This window comes from Neopsephotus bourkii, unplaced genomic scaffold, assembly GCF_033783945.1.
Source record: "Neopsephotus bourkii isolate Nb327-2 ecotype Australia unplaced genomic scaffold, CSIRO-AGI_Nbou_v1 NB_1707, whole genome shotgun sequence".
NCBI lineage: Eukaryota > Metazoa > Chordata > Aves > Psittaciformes > Psittacidae > Neopsephotus > Neopsephotus bourkii.
In genome coordinates this window covers 8,082,659-8,104,330 of record NW_026902181.1, presented here as the reverse complement: position 1 = coordinate 8,104,330, position 21,672 = coordinate 8,082,659, and the positions used below count along the sequence as shown (strand labels likewise).

Sequence of the window (21,672 nt, the reverse complement as noted above, 5' to 3'; positions counted from 1 at the left end):
TGTTTTTCTTTAGTTGGGGCACTATGATAAACTTTGGGGTGGTGTTTCTTTAAAAGCAGATGTTGAATGGGAAATCTTAAGATGGCAGAGTTGTGTTGTTGTTACAAAAATACTAATGCTTATGAGTGATGTGTGTGAGGGGAAGGATTTATCTGACCCGTTACTAACCAAATGTAATGGGACAGCTTCATTCTTGTATGTCATAGGAAACCTTTTTTTAACCTTGCATGTGCAAGACACCGTCTCTGAATCTTAGCTTAGGGTTTTTCTTGGTGTTAAACCAAACTCCAGTAACTTTGAAAGTCCAGCCCAATCCAATTGTGTATCTTCATTTATAACTTTCAGCCAGAGGTTAGCTTCTTACTGTATTTGTTCCTTGAACAAGATGCTTTTTGCCTGCGTCCTGTTTCCAGTATTGCAATACAAATAGTAACTACTTGTTTCAATTACTGGAGTCCTTCAAAGTTACTATAGATTTGCTGAGAAATTTCAATTTATTACTAAAGTCTTCAATTTACTCTTTTTGAATTGTTATTTAAGTTTTCCTCAATCACTGCTTATTTTTTTCCTTTACACTGTTTAAGTGAGATGCTGGTTTAATAAATGAAGTTGCATTATTAGAAAAAGAATCTTTCCTTGCTCTTAGTTGCTCTCACTTTCAGCTGTCATAAACTTCAGATACAGACAAAATGTCCTCTAGAGGGAGACCTTGATGCTTTTATGTGCCAAAATGCTGGTCACCTTGTTCCAGTTAAGCTCTTAATCACTTATCTTGGAAAGATCTGTTATGAGGTTCATAGGAACCTGTCTTCCACGTTTGTGCTTGGAATTTCATTACAGAATTTAGACCATAGCCAATAACATAACACTTCCGTAGGTTAAGTGAAGCATTCTTGTTTTAATTCAGATAGATCTAATTCTGAAGTTTGGTGAGTAATCTTTACAAATTCCAGAGTACTACTACTCCTGGAGTAGTATTTGGATGACCTGCATTTGTGGCATCAGTTCTGCAGATGCTTACATAGATACTGACTTTCATACCCCAGGTTCCAGTATAGATTGGGGAACGACCTCTTAGAGAGCAGTGTAGGGGAGAGGGACCTGGGGGTCCTGGTGGACAACAGGGTGACCATGAGCCGACACTGTGCCCTTGTGGCCAAGAAGGCCAATGGCATCCTGGGGTGTATTAGAAGGGGGGTGGTTAGTAGGTCGAGAGAGGTTCTCCTTCCCCTCTACTCAGCCCTGGTGAGACCTCATCTGGAATATTGTGTCCAGTTCTGGGCCCCTCAGTTTAAGAAGGACAGGGACCTGCTGGAGAGAGTCCAGCGCAGGGCAACTAAGATGATTAAGGGAGTGGAGCATCTCCCTTATGAGGAAAGACTGAGGGAGCTGGGTCTCTACAGTTTGGAGAAGAGGAGATTGAGGGGTGACCTTATTAGTGTATATAAATATATAAAGGGGGAGTGTCACGAGGATGGAGCCAGGCTCTTCTCAGTGGCAAACAATGAAAGGACAAGGGGAAATGGGTACAAATTGGAACACAAGAGGTTCCACTTAAACCTGAGAAGAAACTTCTTCTCAGTGAGGGTGACGGAACACTGGAACAGGCTGCCCAGGGAGGTTGTGGAATCTCCTTCTTTGGAGACATTCAAGACCCGCCTGGACACGTTCCTGTGTAACCTTATCTAGGTGTTCCTGCTCCGGCAGGGGGATTGGACTAGATGATCTTTTGAGGTCCCTTCCAATCTCTAACATACTGTGATACTGTGTGATTCTCATTTTAATCAAGATGCTTTTAAGGACAGTTTATATGTTGACCTAAACCAAGAATTTCAGCAGCTGATCTCAAAGTGGTGTGGGTTAAATCAGTTTAGCATAATGAGTGCTAGCAGCTGGGCAAGGAAACAAAGCAGAAATGAAGTGTCCCATTTATTCAATCCTAGCAACTGAAAGTTAGCAATACTTCTTGATTATAAACAGCAGAGGGTGAAAGATTATTTCTACAGACACATGAATTATTTGAATGTAATTAACCCTATAGTCCACATGCTTCGTCCAAATTATTAGCAGAAGCTTGGTGGGATTGTTATGGTGATGAGTTATTCAACGTGTTACATACACTGTCTCTGTATGAGATTTATAATTTACAGACACTTCGGAAAAATTTATTCCACTGTAAACAAGCATCTATGCTCTTATTTTTTGGTGAGTAAATGCAAACAGCAAATTCAGTGTAGTTTCTGGCATAATTCTGTCCTGTAAAAATAAAGGCTGTGTGGACCTTGCTGTGTGTACACATTTGGAAAATTTCCTCACACTGGAAGACTGCTGAATGGGTTGTAGAATCACAGGGGCAAAAACACATGTACTTTTTTAGTTGCCAGTTGAACCCCTTCATACTTCTTTCAAGTCATCTGCACTGTTAAGAAATAGATATTGTTAGACTGACTCCAAAATAGTTGTAGTATTTGTATTCTTTGAAATATACGCACCAAAACACTGCATAATCTTTTTTCTGTGTATGAGGGGAAGTGCTGCTGCAAATAAGGTAAAAGTGATTTGCAGTACTTATTTTGCAAGTTTGTTTTCCTTTTCATACTCATTTTTATTGTTTTATGGTATGCAAATGCATCTCTGCAGTGCATTAAAAATGTATGTAAAGTGCTTGGAGGCAAATGGTGGTGCATAATTGACTGTGCACATGTGTTATAATAGAGGAATAAATTCCATTAATAAAGAGTAATAAAAGTTATGTTTTTTTTCTGTGAAAAAGAGCATATTTATATCCTTACATTACTCATGTTGCAGACTAATAAATTTTGCTCTGAATAATTGATTCTTTATTTTAGATCATATTTTTGGAGGATTCCAGCACAGAGGTTTCTGGAGTCTGCTGTGTCTAGCCATAATGAGTTTGTCACTGGTTGCTTATGATGATTCAGACTCTGAGACAGAAACTGAAAACACTGAAGTCCCCAATACTTCGAGCAAACAAGCAAGCCAGCCAAGTTCTTCTGTGAATTGTGTTCAGTACTTTGCACCTGGTAGTTTGGGTACGAAATCTACATATGAAATGCAGCCTACTGAGAACATGGACTGTTCTGGCACAAGCACTGCTTGTGAAGATGCCTCTGAGCATTATGTACAGAATAACAATGCTGATTTGACATCTCCTTATTTTAAGAGCGCATACTCTGGCCATATTGCATTATGTATGTCCTACAAAAACTATGAACAAGCATCAAGCTCTTCAACAAACTCTGGAAATGTCGTTTCCCACAAGAGAATACACAAAGACAGTACTACTGCCATAAAGGGGATTAGACCGTATATCCCTAAAAGATTGCGTCAAGAAAATTCCAGTATGCCTGAGGAAAAAGAATGTGATCAGAGAGAAAACTCAGATTGTGATGTTAAGCTAGGCATATCAGGAGAGCAGACTTTGAGAAAGATCTCTGAATTAATTAAGCCATATTTGGGATCCAAATATAAGTTAACTGAAGTCCCCAAAAGCTTAATATTCATGTCTAAACACAGTGGCCCTGTCAATGAAATCCAGTGGTGTCCTGTACGGGAACAAAGTCACATGCTTCTCTCTGCTTCTATGGACAAAACAGTCAAGGTAATGTACAAGATATTTTGCGGATCAGTCATCAAACATTAAAGTACGCCATTAGATAATGATCTGGGAATAACATAGTTGCTTGTGTGTGTTTAACAGTTCCAATGTATTTGGAATCTGAGGAGCTGCTTTTAAGTACATTTGCAAGTTATGAACTTGCAGCCTGATCCTTCACTATACCTACAATTTTTTTTTTTCTTGTATTGGGCATGTCAGTGTTTTAGAGCTTAAGTTATATTTCTGCGGTGTCATTTCTTGTGATGTGTATTAATGTTTTCATTATTTCCTGCTTTAGTTTCATAATGGCCATAGGCACTGTGGTCTGACTACAGATTTTGCCTTCAGTCATTAAACAATTGACTGCCAATACTGGAATAATATTTTGAGGAACTTCACCTTTCTGTCAGGGCCTAAGGTCTGACAGTTCAGTTTTTCATCTGAACTGATGTTTTGCATCCCACAAAGCTGTCCCGTCATGATCTAAGGAGTCTTCCCACTTTAACGTTGTTTCAAGGGTTAATTGTTCAGTACTTGAAGTGAAATTTCCTTCTGGCTTTAGTGAATTTGGCTTCATTTTTTTGTGTATTAATTTATTCCAATGAGTCTTATTTTAACACTGTGTAATATAAAAGTATTTTATGTGTGTGTTTTCCCAGATACAGGGCTAATGCCACCTCTGGGTTCAAATGGTAGTGTGAAGTGGGTTTACACAGGTTTTAATAAGAGCGTACAGAAAATGTCCTTCTTGGTGGAAGGCATGCTTTATTGTATTTAACATAGCAGGTACAATTATTTTAAAATTTGACCCTTTAAAGTAAGCCTTAGTAAGTAAAGAGGCAAGAAGAACACCCATTGTATCAGCCTGCTTCTAACGCCTCAGGAGAGGTTTCAGAACTTTAAAACCTGATTTTAAATTCTGATTTCATGTAGGAAAAATACTGTTAAATTCTCTTTTAAAATTGAGATTGTTTGTTTCTTTTAAACTATTTTGCTGATTAGCTTGTAGTGGAGAAATGGAGTTTCATTTAGTTTGGCTTTTGTATGACTTTTCTTCTCTTAGAATTTTTTTTTCTCTTTCCCCAGTTTTGCCATGTGCTCACTTTTCATCTTTGAAGCAGTGATGTTCTTGATTGTTGGACAGAGTTTTTGCTTTTTTCTCCGAGTGTCTATTAAATCACTGATGCTTGCAGAGAAGTCCAGATTTATAGCATGAATCAAATTTACCCCTCTCAGTTGCCTTATCTTCTCTTCAGTTATGACTTCACTGTTTCTGTAGTCAGCATAACATATCACACCATCACACCAAAGCCTGAATACTTTGAACTGTGGTTAATTCCTCCTTCATGTTCTTTCTCAAGATTTTTTTACATCTTTCTCTTAAAGATTAAATGGAGGAAAAAAGTACTTTTGTTTTTCTTTGCAGGTATTCTTTGATATATTGAATAAGCTAAATCTTGCGTGTTACTTGAAGAACTGACTTAGGAAGACACTAAGATATGCAAAAAGTACTGATGGAGGGTTTTGGTAAATAGCAATTTAAATTAGGACTGTATGAAACTATGCACCTCTAACTTAAATATGTCTGAATTTGACTTTTTTGTTTTAAACTGTCACACAATATGCTTAACATTTGTTTACCACCCCAGAGGCTCATTTTACTGATAAGAGGAATTATGGATGTATTAAATTTGGTAAAACAATCTAAAATTAAAGTTGTTACTGCAATGTAAAATTATTAAAAAATGGAAGTAATAGCCTGTCTTGTATTCTAAGCAGAAAGAAAGATTACTGTTTGGAAGCATTCCTTAACATTAAAGTTGTTTTTTGAAGAAATTTAGTTGCTCTAGGTGCTCCAAACCATGGTAATTTAATATAAAAACTGGCAATACTTCAGAGCATGTGACTAAAACGTTAATAAAGTAATAATATGACTGTTACAAAGTATATGAAAACACACTTATGTATTTGGGAAGGTTACCTTTAGAGAAATGCCCATGAATGTTTCCTGCTGTTATTTCTTAATGAAATTGAAGACTGTAATGTTATGAGCAGTAGGATCTTCAATTTGCACCTTTACACAAGTATCTTTCAGGCCAGTAGAGGGCACGTTTAGATAAAGTATTGACTTGATGTTACCAAACTTAATTTCTTCAACTTTCTAGGGTCAAGAGTCCATAAATCTGTAATGACTGTGACAGCAGTAGTTTATCTTCTGAGAATTTTTTGGCTTCCCGCTGCTGCCTGAAGTTCTGCATTTTCTGATATAAGCATAAAGCAACCAATTGAAGATACAGATGCATTTTTTTTTTTTTCTGATCCTGTACTTTCCCACAGCTTACCTTTTTTGCTGTTTTCATCCAAAAACACCTGCTTAGAATTGCTAGTTTAAATCTGGGCACTGGAAGTTGGTCCTCTTTAATGGGAATTTACAGACACTCAAGATGTTTGCACTAGTTATTTTCAACATGTGATTCAGATAAAACTCAAAACAGAGTTAGAAGCCCAAAATCCCTGTATGATCAGAGAGAGTAGGCAATCCATGGCCGCAAAACTCTGTACTTCCAATTAGTCATGCGAATAGATGTGACTGAATGTTTTAATGTGTAAATATCTTGGATTTAACCCTTACATTCAACCTATGCATCAAGATATATATCTTGTGAATAGTTTAATATTAGTGGAGATTTCTCAGAACTAAGAGTTCTATCTAAGCATATCTGATTCAGTATGATAGTTTAAGTTGTGCTTAAATAAAAAGATCTTTAGTTGAATGCAATTTTTGTAGTATTTAGCCAGTTTTGCAGTTTTAAACCTTTTATCCATTCTTATGTGCTTATTTTCCTCTTGTACTATTTCAGTTAATTTTATATTTTTCGTTTAAAATATTTGCTCTTAATTTTTTTGTGTATGGCTGCGTTTTAAAAAACCCCAGTTATCAAGTGGTACAATTGAAAAAAAAGCCACACCAGCTCAGGGCTGTAATTCTCTAGTGTAATACTTCTACCAGCAGATGGGGCTCCTCAGCATTTTAAAAAGGGATGGTGACTAAACTGTGCCTCTAAAGACTGGGATGATTTAATATTTGCCTCCATGTTGTGTGCTGAAAGACCAAAATTGAAAGTTTATGCTTGTGTTGCAAAAAGTATAAGTTAGAGCTTCATATGGGAAGTGATACATATTGCAGATTAATTGCCCACAGCTCTTCAAATCCAGAGCATTAATACAAGAATATTCCATTAAGAATTTCATTCTTAATACAAGAAAATTCCATATTACATTTGTAAGGAATGGGGGAGGGAAGCTTAGATTTAGGCTTTGACAAGTCTTTTGCCCTCTATTTTCTTAGAATTCCAAGGAGGCGAAGCAGATAGTACTTCCAGTTCAGGTAGCTGGAGAAAGGGGCAAGAAACCTGATTCTTAGTGAAAGTACTGTTGAGAGCTCTTGCTGTGACAGTGCTCTTCACTACTGCATTTTAACTGTATTGTCAGTGGCTTATGTTTTTACTTTAAGTATATATTTTAAGGATTGTGAAACACAATTGATTAAATTTGTTTTCTTTAGATAACACTTCTTAGCTAGCTTCTGTTTGAATAGCTGCTGTAAATGAAAATTAGGGTGCTACTCTTGTTTTTGGTTTTGCCTACTTAAAACCCCAAAATAGTGTTTGTGATTTTAGTATTTCATCTAGTATTTTTTGCATAAATTTTGAGACTCAACACAATTACTACTATGTTTGCATAGTGTGGATAGTTAACGTTTTTGGTTTAGAACGCCAAATATAGAATCCAAAATCACAGGTTACTGTTGAATACAGCTAGGTAGCATGTCTCTTGCAAGACATGTTTACCAGTTGCAGAAACCACTATCTTGCATTTGTATTGTTAGTGTTTTTATTTGGGAGACCTTGTAATAACATAGCCACAGAGATGTAAACATTTTCACTAGTTACTGATACTGGACTTGGCTTTTTAGCAACTATTCATAACTTCAAGCCTCGCAAACCATTATTCCATATTTCCTCTTTTGTCTTAAAATTAGGGTAACATCTTTATATAATCTTTAAACTTTCATTTGTGTGTTCCTGATTTTCTGTTTAGAACATTACAGCAGATATTCTATTTGTTGCAAAGTATTTTTTTGTTGTTATTTTTTAATTTTGAGCACTTTCATCCTCCATTGATGAACAGGACCAAGGAAAGAAAATAATGTGATTCTTCAGTACACAAAATATGTATTAATAGCCCTTTAACGGGATGATTTATACACATTTTTGGAAGTTTGTCTAATGTATTTTTTCCCTATTTGACTAGTCGAACTGTATTTCCATTTAATCTATAAATATGTGGCTAAATCTGTACAAGGAAAGTAAAAGTCTTTAAAATTTGTTAATAATGTCAGCCTGTTGAACAGAGGTGTTGCCTACTTCTCATGACTAAGAACACAAGAACAACTGTACTGGTTCAGACAGACCAAGGCTCTGTGTAAGCCCAATAGTCAGTCTCTAGTAGGGTCCATAAGTTGCTGCCTGGAGAAAAAGCAAATCAAAGGTTTATATTGCCTTTAAGTCCTCTTCTGGTCTTGGCTTGTTTTCATATCAGGGGATTTCTGAGTTCCAAAGTCATTAATCTTTGTAGTTTGATATCTGAAGAGTTCTCTTTCAGATATTTCTGCAGTTTTATGAGACTTGGTGATCATTAGATCAAGAGTGGTATATTACCCATAATGGTGATATTTAATGATTTTGCTTCCAGTAATATATCAAGTACTATGATAAATACCATTTTTATTCATACTTTCAAAACTTTTTAGTATTTTGCAGTTGTGTGTTCATTAGGAGAAAGATAGCATAGTAATATATTCCAGGAATTACTTATTCTTGGTCTGTTGTATTGGACTGAAAGCAGTGGAACATGGTAACCTCCATTCATCCATATAGTATGTGTAGCACTGATGGTAGCAATTCAGATTTCGTAGTTACTGCTGTTACTCTGCATCGAGGTAACAAACTAACATTTCAGTTTTCAGCCATTCTGCACACAATTAATTTGAAATAGGCAGTGTTTCTTTCACTGTTCTGTCAGATGCATGTGTTTTTAATGAGGAATAAATTTAAACTGACAGCATATCTCCTATACACTCATGTATAGCTGTCAAATGGCCATAGCCCTGTCACTGCTAGGCCAGATTCAAAGTCTTCACTAAACATTATTAGCTATTGTGCTGCTGGTACCCTAAGTATTGCAATTCTTAGATTAATGTTTAAAATCTAATTGTGGCAGTGCTCCTTTGACTATAGCTGATGCATAAGATGAGAATTTGGGGCAGTCATACTATTTAATACGTATATTCAACTTTAACTTAGAAAAGATATATCTCTGATGTTGGTATGCTTCTAATCCTGTATTTTAAAAATAACCAGTTCTCCCTTTTATCTTGGAAGTGGCAAACACCTGTATTCCAGAGCTTATGTGCTGCTTACCTAGATGCATGAGAAAAGCTTTGCTTTCTTGTTGAAGAGGCCACTATCTAGGCTATTCTGAAATAGCAAAGCTGACATTTCTTTACGATGCCTTGTTCTGGCCTTCTTCCCTTGTCCATTTAGAACTAAGTATATTTTTTTTTAATCACTTTAAGCTTGCTAATGGAAGGAATGTGCTTGACCATAAGTTAAAGCTTCTGACTGTGCTTAGGCTAGATGAGAATTCAGGTGAAGATGTAATAGCTAGCTCTCACACAACTGTTCTGCAAAAGCCATTAACACAAGTCAGCAAAGAACAGTCCTTGAAGGTGGTGGATTTTGGTCTCTTCATCCCAAAGGTATGTGTAGGTAAGGGTTGTTCTGCATTTGGCATGTTAATACCTAGATACGGTTAGAAATCACTGTTGCATAGAGATGTATTTTTTAATTATTTTGTTTCCAGCAATGCTGTTGTCAAGGAAACAGATCCTTGTAATGCCTTTGTTCACTTTCTCAGAATCCACAGCTGGAGATGACTTGTATAGTTTATTTTATGTTTTTTAGTAGTTGACACACTCTTGTGCCTCAAAGGATTTTTTTCAAAAGAGTACATTTTCTGTATAAATAACACCATCCTGATCTCTATGCTGTTTGATAGGCCATTGGTTTTTTTTTTCCTTCTGCAGTAACAAGAACTAAAATCAGCCCTGCTTTGGATCAGAATTTATCATAACACTTGTGTGAAAACTGATGATAAAAACCCCACAAAACGAAAACCCCAAACCAAAACCAACCAAACAACCAAGACCAGCCTCCCCAAAACAGGGCAAAAATGCAGTGAACCTTTCAGTTTCTGCGTTAGATTTTCAGCTCTGTAAGGGCATTAGTTTTTCTTTGCACTTGGAAACGTCTCCTGAATTACTATCTAGTCAAAGAATACAAAAGTAGTACCTCAGATGGTATTGCAAAGCATTTTTGACTGCTTTAAGGTCATGTTGGAGGATGTGGCTGTGGGGGGAAGAGCCGGAGAAGATGGGTATTTCATGGCACAGCTAATATGCCTGTGTTTCCCCCTAGAATTGGGAAATTACTTAGAGAAAAATTCAGGAAACGTAGCTCTTCTAAGAGCTGTACAGTTAATGGAGTCTGGCTGTATCTTGAGGCTGGCTGTAGGTCCTCTTCAGTTTCTCTTCCTGTGAAGCTTCTGCCATGTTTTTCTCTTTTATTCAGCTGCTTAGTTTGATCAAACTAGGACTTGGGGATGCTGGTCAATGAGAAAATGAACATGAGCTGGCAGTGTGCGCTTGCAGCCCAGAAAGCCAACTGTATCCTGGGCTGCATCAAAAGGAGTGTGACCAGCAGGTCAAAGGAGGTGATCCTGCCCCTCTACTCTGCTCTCCTGAGACCTCACTTGGAGTATTGTGTGCAGTTCTGGTGTCCTCAACATAAAAAGGACTGTTGGAACTGTTGGAACAAGTCCAGAGGAGGGCCATGAGGATGGAGCACTTCCCATATGAAGATGGGCTGAGAAAGTTGGGGCTGTTCAGCCTGGAGAAGAGAAGGCTGCATGGAGACCTCATAGCAGCCTTCCAGTATCTGAAGGGGGCCTATAGGGATGCTGGGGAGGGACTCTTCATTAGGGACTGTAGTGACAGGATAAGGGATAATGGGTTAAAACTTAAACAGGGGAAGTTTAGATTGGATATAAGGAGGGAATGCTTTCCTGTTAGGGTGGTGAGGCACTGGAATAGGTTGCCCAGGTAAGTTTTGAATGCTCCATCCCTGGCAGTGTTCAAGGCCAGGTTGGGCGAGGCCTTGAGTGAGATAGTTTAGTGTGAGGTGTCCCTGCCCACGGCAGGGGGCTTGGAACTTGGTGGTCTTAAGGTCCTTTCCAACCCTAACTATTCTATCATCAATTCTTGAGGGGAAAAATACTGAAACCTCTGTGAAATTTGGTTGACATTGACCAATAGGAGCAAAGTGGCCACAGGTGACATGCACTGGGGGCATGGCTTTTTTTGACAGTGTTATTTCAAAAACCTCTCTTTCTCTGGAAATTCAGAAGGGTGAAAAGTGACTTCTGTATATTCTTAACAGTGATGTGGAAGAAAAGACTCTGTTTTCTCATGTTACCTAAAAAGAGTTTTGGTTAGTTGTGTCACTACTTAGAGAAAAAATCAAGAATATTAAGTTTTTATCTATTTTTCTTAGAAACCCATCTGTCCTGAATGGCTGAGTTCCTCACTTCCTTTCTGTTGAGGACTCTTCCAGCTGTGTACTAAGTGTATCTGAAATAGCCTATATTAGGGAAATAAGCAATCTTATCCTCCCCTCCAGCATAGCCCCCCTGCCAAGGTAGAAACAGTCATAGAGATGTCTATGAAATAGTGTCTCTAACAAAGCTTAACTGACAATGTCATAAAATAAGCCCTCCAATTATGTGTAGGATCTGTGTGGGCAGCTACTGTGCAGTCTAACATCACAGTATCACCTGTATGATGGTGTTACCCCCTTTTGGATGCTTCAGTGGGATCGTTGGTGAAAATGTTAAGATTTTAGTGCTTGGAAAATGTTGAACTAGGATGGTTTTAAGTTCTTAAGTGACTGTAATACATTATGGAAGTTTTTTTTTTTTTTTTTAACAGTTGAGAAATTGTGAAGTTTTTTTGCTGTTTAAAAAATAAATAATATCAGTCTGACTTTGCTTCTTTTCTGGCAGTCTAGCTTTATAGATGCATCTTTGATACTGCTATTTTTTTTTTTTTAAATAATCTGCTAACAAAGCTACAAGGCACCTTATGACTTCAATTCCTTAGCTCTCTTGGTCTGTTGATGTTGTCAAGGAAACAAATTCTTGAGAAGCTTTGCTTTATTTTTTCAGGTTCTATAGAGAGATTACCTGTGTAAGATTTATCTAGCATCAGGAATAGAAAAAAAAAAAAGAATTGCCTCAAGTTTCTGTTCTTTTTAGTATGTTCATGTCCTTGTTTTTTTTTTTTTTTTTTTAAGGCACATTTTGGTTTTGGCATGTGTGGAATATCTGCATCTGTAAGATCATAATATTAGTGAATGTACCAGAGATTGTTAACACTTGTTCTTTAGATGAAGCCTGATAGAAAGAACTTTAATGCTATTTTGCTTTATCTCTATAAAGACAACTGTTAGTGATAGATTCTCTTTAGATTAAAGGGGGAAAGAAACATTAAAAACTCCCTTGTTCTTTAGAAAAGTTGCTTCACTACTGTGGAACTAATGGCTTACTGTCCTTTATTATGCATAACATGTTTCATTGCATTAATCATCCCTGTGCAAAGAAAAGCATTTTGTGGCTAGTCTGGAACTGTGTTTGATTTATCGTGCAATACCTTTGTGCTGGCTGACTGGCTGATTTGGATACTGTGACTGAACTTCACCTTCAGTATGCTTGTGGAGGCTTATTTATTTATTTATTTAAAGGAAACTGCTGATTTTCCTCAGGGACACATCTAAAAATGTAGTTATACAAATGTCAGTTGGTTAACTGATTAAAGATACTGGTCATGACAAATAGTAAAGACTGCATGTGCTTGTGTATTATGTATGTGCCAAATCTGTAAGGCATTGCTTTCTAAAGTCATGTTGATCCTGTTCTCTGATCTTCTTGTCTTTTTCCAGATTGTGATTTCCTCATTTAAAAAAAAAAAAAAATAAATTCTCATTCTGAATACTGGGACCTGTGGTTGGAATTCTGTATTGTTACACAATGAAGAAGGACACAGCTGGTTCCCTGTGGAAAGGGCAGTTAAGGATGCAGGTGGTTAGGGATGACATAGTCATATAAACATGTTAAGGCTTGGCAGATACGTTAAAGCTAGCACTATGTTAACAATGTAAAAGAAATTAAAATTAATTAGGTGGTTCAGTCTTATTCTGCTTGCTAGTATTGAAGTAGTACTAGTTACGAATGTCCTCACTGGCAGCAAAACACATAGCTGCTTGACATAATTAGTAGTTTATTTTCATAATTAAATACCTAGTTGTGCTCATGTTTGAGACTGGGTTATCTCGGTGACATCAGTGGGTTTCAGATTGCATCTATTTTACCACAGCCTAGGATTTTATTTTATTTTTTTTCCAGTTATTAACTTAGCTTTGGGAATAAGAAACAGTTTATTTTTCAGTTGAAAGAATGAAGAGTTCTAAAGAATATGTTACTTGCTCAGGCTCACTGATAAATGAATGCAAGATTCATTAAAGCTGTGGTTTTCAGATAACTGTTCTAAGTCACTAACTGTATTCTGCCCCTCATAGATACTAACTACTTCATGCAAGTGTGGGCAATAAGGCTGTAATAACTACTTTTAAAATAAGAAAGCTACCTGGTGAATGCTGCGGATGGGACAGGACTTGCCTGTAAATGTGGATTAGATTATTTCTTAAAGATAGAAATTTGTCCTCAAGTACAAGGGTTTACCATTATTTTTAGAACTGTTGTAGCAATGTGTTACTTTGTGCTATTGCACTAATACTTCCAGTTGTGCAGCTGCTTACAATGTATCCAGCTCTGTTGTGCTGTCAAGCAGTTGCCACTTCTCTCATGTTTGGTCAGGGGAGCTCGTGTGTAGCTGTTGTCCCTGCGGTGTCAGGTTCTCCCACTAGATAATATTCAAGAATGAGACAACTTAAATTGCTCCTTTTAATTTGTTGTGTTTGTGCTTATTTATTTTATTGTCTGTATGAATAGAAGAGATGGTTATCAAATTTTCATATATGTGAATATAGCACTATAAAATTGTAAAGCATGAGTGGCCTTAGTTGATTCAGTTTTATATTAAAAAAAGTGATATTGAAGTACAGTACAAATAGGTAAGTTTTGAATTTTGATAGCCGCTGTTTAACCTGAGCTTAAGGAAAAAAGCCCAAAACCAACAAACAAACAACTTCAGAGTTGGTCAGTGTTGTTTTTTTGTCTCCTGCTTTCAAGGACTAAGTCATAGGTCAACAGCAAATAGATGTTTCAGAAGGTGGGGAGTACAATTGCTAAGACTGTACTTATGTTCTGTCTAGAACAGTGTTTCTTATTCCAGCAGTGGGTGATCAAAATCTATGGGATGCAAGTATCTATGGGCTATGTTTTTTTTGAACGTATCTATCCAGTCCTTAGTTACCTGTAGGAATTCAGGACACTTCAGATAGTTTGCCTTCAAAGTGCTGTAAGGCTGAAACTGAGGTGTTTAACACTTAAAGAGTCCCTTTTTTTAATAGAGCATAAATGTATGTGACTTGAGAAAGTGATTGATACTAATGAATATGATACATAAGGGTGAAGGGAAAATCAGATTATTTAATACATGGCTATAGTTATTTAGCTTATTATCTCCTGAGGAGTTGTAATACATTTGAAGTTCTCCTTTGTGTGCTGGTAAGATATTGACTGCTTAAGTGTTTTCTAGACATGAATACTAACTACTAATAGCCACGACTGTGACTACTTTTTAGGTGTTCTGAACGCATTTATATCCTTCTTAACGTACTGCTGTTGCAGTCTAAAGTCAAAATGCCAAATGTATGTCATGTTATTCTTTTCCCATATAGTTTCAGCAGTGGAAAATTTCTTCTTATTTATTCCTTCTATTATGTGATTGTGTTATTCTAAAAAGGCAGTACCCATGGAGAGTGCGCAGCTGCTCTGTGGGGATTAAAAGCTGCAGTATCTTTGAGGACATGTGCCATAGCAGTTGGCCTTCAGTGAATGTCTGTTTGCCAATGTGGCTTGCTTTAGGGTTAACCAAACTTTTTAAGTTTAGTCATGTTAGTGTAATGTAACTTCCCACTGCCCATTTTATGCAGCTGACCACTTATTTGGGATCAGAAGTAGGTCTCATTAAATTTTCCAGAAGTGACTGTTACTGAATTTGTAAGAAGGCATTTCAATGGTATTTATGGTGTTCCTGCACAAAATAAAGAGAGGGACAAGAAATATCTATACAAAGTTTTACTCCTCCACTGTATTTCTTTTTTTGGATTAGCCTAAGTAGGTTCTTTCACTTTTTTTTTTTTTTCTCTGAGGTGTGCATTGAGCACTTGTTGGAGACCTACAGTTGTGATTTTATTGACTGGTTCAGTTGAAGATTGCTTTTATCTGAACTTGTCTTTAGTAGGAGTGCAGCAGCATGGTCTTAATTCTCAGTGTTGTTCATCTCCAGAGATTTTATAAACATTTTTTTCTTGATTTCTTAGTCTGTTACAGCTTAAGAAAACAGATATTGGGGAAGATGGGTAACATGTAGATCTCTTGAAGTTCTCCCCATGCCTGGAATTAGGAGTCTGAGATGTATGTGCTGTTTAAGGTCAGGTAATCTCCTTTCGCTGATGAGAAAAAGACCAGTGCTTTCTTGGAGGATGGCATCCTCCTGAGCAATGTCTACTGTTATAACCAGGGTACAGACTTGGGGATTAATAACCAACATTGAGTGTTGCATACCCTGCCCTGTTCTCTGGGCAGTTGGCATTGCCAGTGCTTGTAATGTGCCTTTGAAGCAGGTCACTAAATGGGCCCTTACGCAGCTGGGCAGTAGCAGGAACTGTCTTTTAGACAGGAGTTTATTGGCACTGTGCCCTTTCAAAACATTTGATTTCTTTTTTTTTTTTTTTTTTTTTACCTAGACAGATTTCACCTTATTTTTCCCTCCCAACATAAACATTGACAAAATTTCCACCAGGAGAGACTTTTCAGGTATAGACAAACTGCTAGTCAAACTGGGTTGAGAGATACAGACCAGTAGGACATCCTTACAGCATATAATTATTCACACTGATATTTTGACTGATTAAAAATCTATGTTGAATAGCTGGAGAATAATAAAGTAAACTTAATCTGTTGTACTTCAGAATGCTGTCTCAATGTTTCTTTTCCATCTCGGAGCACATCATTCATTAATCTCTTTTCTAGCAGAAAGAAGCGTTTTTTACTCGTAAAAGAATAAAGGATAAAATACAAGGCATGACTATTTTGACACCATAATTTTGGGGTCAGTTTTTTCCTATTTTCAGGGTGTATTTCTCCAAGAAGTCTTGATCAGGACCAAGATCAGTGTCCTGCTCAAGCCTCCTTCCTTCTCTGAAGACAGTAATGGTTATAACCTTTTCCCCCCAACAGAATCATTTCAATGATTTTTCTGATTTTTCACATTTTTACATTATACATTGTATTTCATCCCTGAATTTGGTTGAATTTTTCTTTTGGTAATGCATTTGACTTGGCTGCAAACAAGACTGAAGAAAGTATACAATGAGGGTAGGGTATACGATGTGGTATACAGTGTGCAAAGTAGTGGTATCCTTGGCTTGATGATGAATACTTTCAAACAAGGATCCTTCATGTTAGTCTTGTGCTCTTGAGTTCAGTTAAGGAAGCTCAATCATTATTGGTTTCATTTCCATCTCATGGTGTAAGGAATTTATTTTTAACTGTCTCTTCTGAGAAAACAATCAGAATTAGTGTTTGGTTTTTTTTTCTTCAGCTTTTTCCCTGAAGGGGAGTTTCTTAACAAAAGCCACATACTTGCATTTGAACTCGTATCTCTATATTAGCAGGTAAGCAAAGGTATCCAATTTTCCAGAGCAACAAAATACTTGATTACAGGTCTAATGATAGTTTAAGAGGTGTTTTCAGATATGCTAAAATCAAGGGCTTAAAGCAGATGAACTTAATTATTTTTGTGAATATTCACAATCACATTATGTGCTTTAAATGTCACATTGGAAATAGTGCCTCATTGCTAGTTAATTAACAATAATTACTCAAGGTAGCACTTACGTTTCTGGAATTTCTTACCCACTGTGAAAAATGTTGTTTGCTACTAAAGGTTTAGCAGTATAAAACCCAGGTTTTACTTAAAGTGTTACTATTGCTTAGACCTTTGGTATGTTTACCTCTGGCACTGCAAGGAGAATCAGTTATTGCATTACATTTCCTCTGCTACATCTGGGCAGTGTTTTTAATATCCAAATCAGGCTGTATATATTTTTTTGCTTTTTGAAAAAAGCAGTCACTTTTTATTTTTTTTAGCAGAGAAAGAAAAGCAGTAGCAAATTAGACTGTCAGTCTAGACCCATCATGAGGCATTACGAAGGTTTGTTGGCATATTTAGCTAAAGAAATACGTCTTATGATAATACCAGAAGGGTTTTTTCAGCCATAGCACCTATGCTCCATATGTCTTTCTCTCTGGAAGGATTCTTTTTCTTGGCAAAGAGCATTATACAAGCCAAGATAGCTTACATTGTGTCGTGGTTTAACCCACAGCCAGACAGCTTGTTACCCACTCCCCCCCTTCTTGCCCTCCCCCTACTCCTGGGGGAACGGAGAGGAGAATCAAAAAGAAATGCAACTCCCATGGGTTGAGATAAGAACAGTTTAGTAACTAAGGTATAACACAAATCACTACTGCTACCACCAATAATAGTAATGATAAAGGAAATAACAAGGGAAGAGAATACAACACCCCATCACCAGGTGACCGAAAACTTGCCCCCCCAGCCCGATCAAGCACCAACCCATACCTCCTCCAACCCTGCAGTCCACCCAGTCCTCCCGGCTAACTCCCAGTTACATCCTGGGCATGACGTGCTGTGGTATGGAATACCTCTTTGGTCAGTTTGGGTCAAGTGTCCTGTTTCTGCTTCCTCCCGGCTCCCCTCTTCCCTGGCAGAGCATGAGGCCCACAAAGTCCTTGGCCAAACCAAAATATCATTGTTTTTCAGCTCTGTTCCCAGCCCTGCACCAGCTACCGAGAAAGAGAAAAATGACTGCCACTGCTAAACCCAGAACACATTGCAACAACAGAAAAAAAAAAAAAAAATCCCAACAAAAAATCCCCCAAAACCAAACCCCAAACCCTCATAGATCCTAGAAAATCTTCTCTCTGTTCTAGTTTCCAGCTTCCCTCTCCTATCTTCTCTGCCTTTCACATAGCAACTTAATTTAGATGTCAAGGGATTCTCGTCAAGCTTTTTCCTTCGAAAAAATAAATCTTTCTTCCTTGTTTCCTTGTTTGCAGAAGCACACTTTACATGTGATTGTGTCTGTGTGTACATATGTATTAAAATATATATACTTATGTATAAAGAGATTTAAATGAGCGGAAAACCACTTGTTGATTCTTGTACATACAAGCTGGATATTCTCTTTGCATACTTCATTCAACTGTGTGGATTGGGTGTCCATTGAAATCCTGGTAATGTATAACTACAGAAAAATTTTATTGTGAAATATATTAAGTGTCTTACAATAAAGTTTTTAACTTGTGACAGCATTTGCAGCATGCTAAACAGATGTTTGAATTCTCAGACATCCATTCAAAGTTATTCAGAGAACAGCAAGAAAACCTACTGAATTTTAGAAACAGTCATGAAGATTAGTTAAACTAATTGTCTGTGCTTTGTGCAGTGGGAGTGGAGATGACTGCATGTAGGTGAAGGCATAACCAAGGGAGTGATCAAGGGAGTGTTTAGAGTGGTGAAAGTAATATAGTGATGGCAATGCAGATGAAGAAGCTGAGTGATAGAAAGCTAAAATAGTGACATGAATTTAATTGTGAAGGGTCTTCAATGTATTATGTGAAAATAGCATTGGAAGTGGTAAGCACTTTGTCGGAGAAACTTCCCAATAATAATTTTCCAGTTGTAGAATAACTTGGTGACCAACTAACTGGTTTTGACTGTAAGTATTTGGAGGACATCATAGACCCATCCTAACTGAATGGTAATGTTCTCAATGTCAAAAAGCTTTCACCCATGTCTGCTATGTCAAATGGGTTGAAACAACTGCTTAATTTTTTTCCCACCATTATACATGAAGGACTCTTTTCTTCAGAAGGACTGATGAGAAATCTGTTTTTGGGTATTTGTGTACAGAGCCTGGCTTACCAAAAAACTTGATATGCAGCTGCTGACATGGTGATTGTTTATTTTATAAATTGTTCATTTATATGTGCTTAAATAGGAATTAGATACTGAAAAATATTTTCAAAATTGGCCACTAATCTTAAAGTTTTGCTAATATGCAGAAGCCTGTAATTTTGCTGAAAATTCAAGTAAACTGAACCCAAAATATTTACATTAATTTTTATTTTTAAAATTATTTATTCAGTACTGCAGTGATAGGGAAGTAAATGCAATTAAATACTTCCATTAGTGAAGTAACACTTTCTCTAGATGTGTCGTACTGCTGTGAGAAATACTGAACCAAATTCTACCTAATGAGTGGTTGTATGGCTTAAAAGTTTATGTTGCGGTAGTGCCAAAGACTTGAGCACCCTGGGATCTGTGGTACAAGTTTTGAGTTCATGTGTCTGTTTCAGTGCTGCACTGCATAGAGCAATCAGCCAGCTTGGGCACTAGGAACTGCAGAGCTGGCTTGGTGTGATGCCCTCTTGAGGCAAAGAGGTATTCATCTGGGATGAGTTTAACCGTGGGATGTCTCGTGCTAACCACTGTGCTGATGTGATGATCGAGTAGGTTTGCATATGCGAATGTAAGCAGAGGCAGCCCTCACTGATAGAACAGAATAATTGTGTGTTCTCACTTTATAAAATAAAGTGTTCATCAGGCTTTAGAAAATAAGTGTTTAGGAGGAGCAGTGGTGCTAATTTTGCAGGTATCTAAATATTGCATTTATTTACATAGTTAAAAACAAATGAGTTCAGTGTAAATGCCAGACAATGTTTGAAAATGTCAGTATGTTCATATTTGCTCCCATGATAACTCTGTCATTAATTCATAGTTTTATGTCAACATCCAAATAGGAAAAAAATTTAACTTGGCTCTAGACTTCTAGTGTGAAGTCTTACCAGTTTCATTTCCAGCTTCTAAGGTATGCTCTTATACCATTTGTAAAGTGAAAGTAATACTGTCTCCTTAATATGACACAACCACAAGTGTGCAAGCTTGTTACTTAATGTCTAACCTATTACCATAGAATTATACAGTAGAATCATAGAATGGTTAGGGTTGGAAAGGACCTTAAGGTCATCAAGTTCCAACACCCCTGCCATGGGCAGGGACACCTCACACTAAACCATCTCACTCAAGGTTTTGTCCAACCGGTCTTGAACACTGCCAGGGATGGAGCATTCACAACCTCCCTTGGGCAACCTATTCCAGTGCCTCAGCACCCTAACAGGAAAGAATTCCCTCCTTATATCCAATCTAAACTTCCCCTGTTTAAGTTTTAATCCATTACCCCTTGTCCTATCACTACAGTCCCTAATGAAGAGTCCTTCCCCAGCATCCCTGTAGGCCCCCTTCAGATACTGGAAGGCTGCTATGAGGTCTCCACGCAGCCTTCTCTTCTCCAGGCTGAACAGCCCCAACTTTCTCAGCCTATCTTCATATGGGAGGTGCTCCAGTCCCCTGATCATCCTCGTGGCCCTCCTCTGGACTTGTTCCAACAGTTCCATGTCCTTTTTATGTTGAGGACACCAGAACTGCACACAATACTCCAAGTGAGGTCTCAGGAGAGCAGAGTAGAGGGGCAGGATCACCTCCTTTGACCTGCTGGTCATGCTCCTTTTGATGCAGCCCAGGATATGGTTGGCTTTCTGGGCTGCAAGCGCACGCTGCCAGCTCATGTTCATTTTCTCATTGACCAACACCCCCAAGTCCTTCTCCGCAGGGCTGCTCTGAATCTCTTCTCTGCCCAACCTGTAGCTGTGCCTGGGATTGCTCCGGCCCAGGTGTAGGACCTTGCACTTGTCATGGTTAAACTTCATGAGGTTGGCATCGGCCCACCTCACAAGCGTGTCAAGGTCCCTCTGGATGGCATTCTTTCCCTCCAGCGTATCAACCGAACCACACAGCTTGGTGTCATTTTCAAACTTGCTGAGGGCGCACTCAATCCCACTGTCCATGTCAGCGACGAAGATGTTGAGCAAGCCCGGTCCCAACACTGATCCCTGAGGGACACCACTCGTTACTGGTCTCCAGCTGGACATTGAGCCATTGACCACAACAGCCAGTTCTTTATCCACTGAGTGGTCCATCCATCAAATTGATGTCTCTCCAATTCAGGGATAAGAATGTCGTGTGGGACAGTGTCGAATGCTTTACACAAGTCCAGGTAGATGCCATCAACTGCTCTACCCCTGTCCATCAGTTCTGTAGCCCCATCATAGAAGGCCACCAAATTGGTCAGGCAGGATTTCTCCTTAGTGAAGCCATGCTGGCTGTCACCAAGCACCTTGTTGATTTTCATGTGCCTTAGCATGCCTTCCAGAAGAATCTACTCCAAGATTTTGCCAGGCACAGAGGTGAGACTGACTGGTCTGTAATTCCCTGGGTCATCCATTTTCCCCTTCTTGAAAATGGGGGTTATATTTCCTTTTTCCAGTCGTCGGGAACTTCACCTGACTGCCACGATTTTTCAAATATGATGGCCAGTGGCTTAGCAACTTCATTTACCAGCTCCTTCAGGACCCACAGATGGATTTCATCAGGACCCATGGACTTGTGCACATTCAGATTTTTAAGATGGTCTCGAACCAGATCCTCTCCTATGGTGGGCCCAAGTTCTTCATTCTCACAGTCCCTGCGTCTGCCTTCCAGGACCTGG

At 38.0% G+C, this 21,672-nt stretch overlaps 1 protein-coding gene across 2 annotated transcripts in view; it reads left to right on the top strand.

Annotated features, from left to right (window-relative positions):
- The first annotated feature begins 2,038 nt into the window (after nt 1-2,038).
- The window catches only part of WDR25 (WD repeat domain 25), a 71,458-nt gene continuing 51,824 nt past the window's right edge, over nt 2,039-21,672 (top strand). The window contains exon 1 of one of the 2 annotated variants that reach the window (XM_061376422.1): nt 2,039-3,622. In XM_061376422.1, the coding sequence (XP_061232406.1) occupies nt 2,909-3,622 (714 nt within the window). In that variant the 5' untranslated portion in view covers nt 2,039-2,908. The remainder of the gene's footprint in view (nt 3,623-21,672) is intronic. The other variant, XM_061376420.1, reaches the window with a different exon arrangement.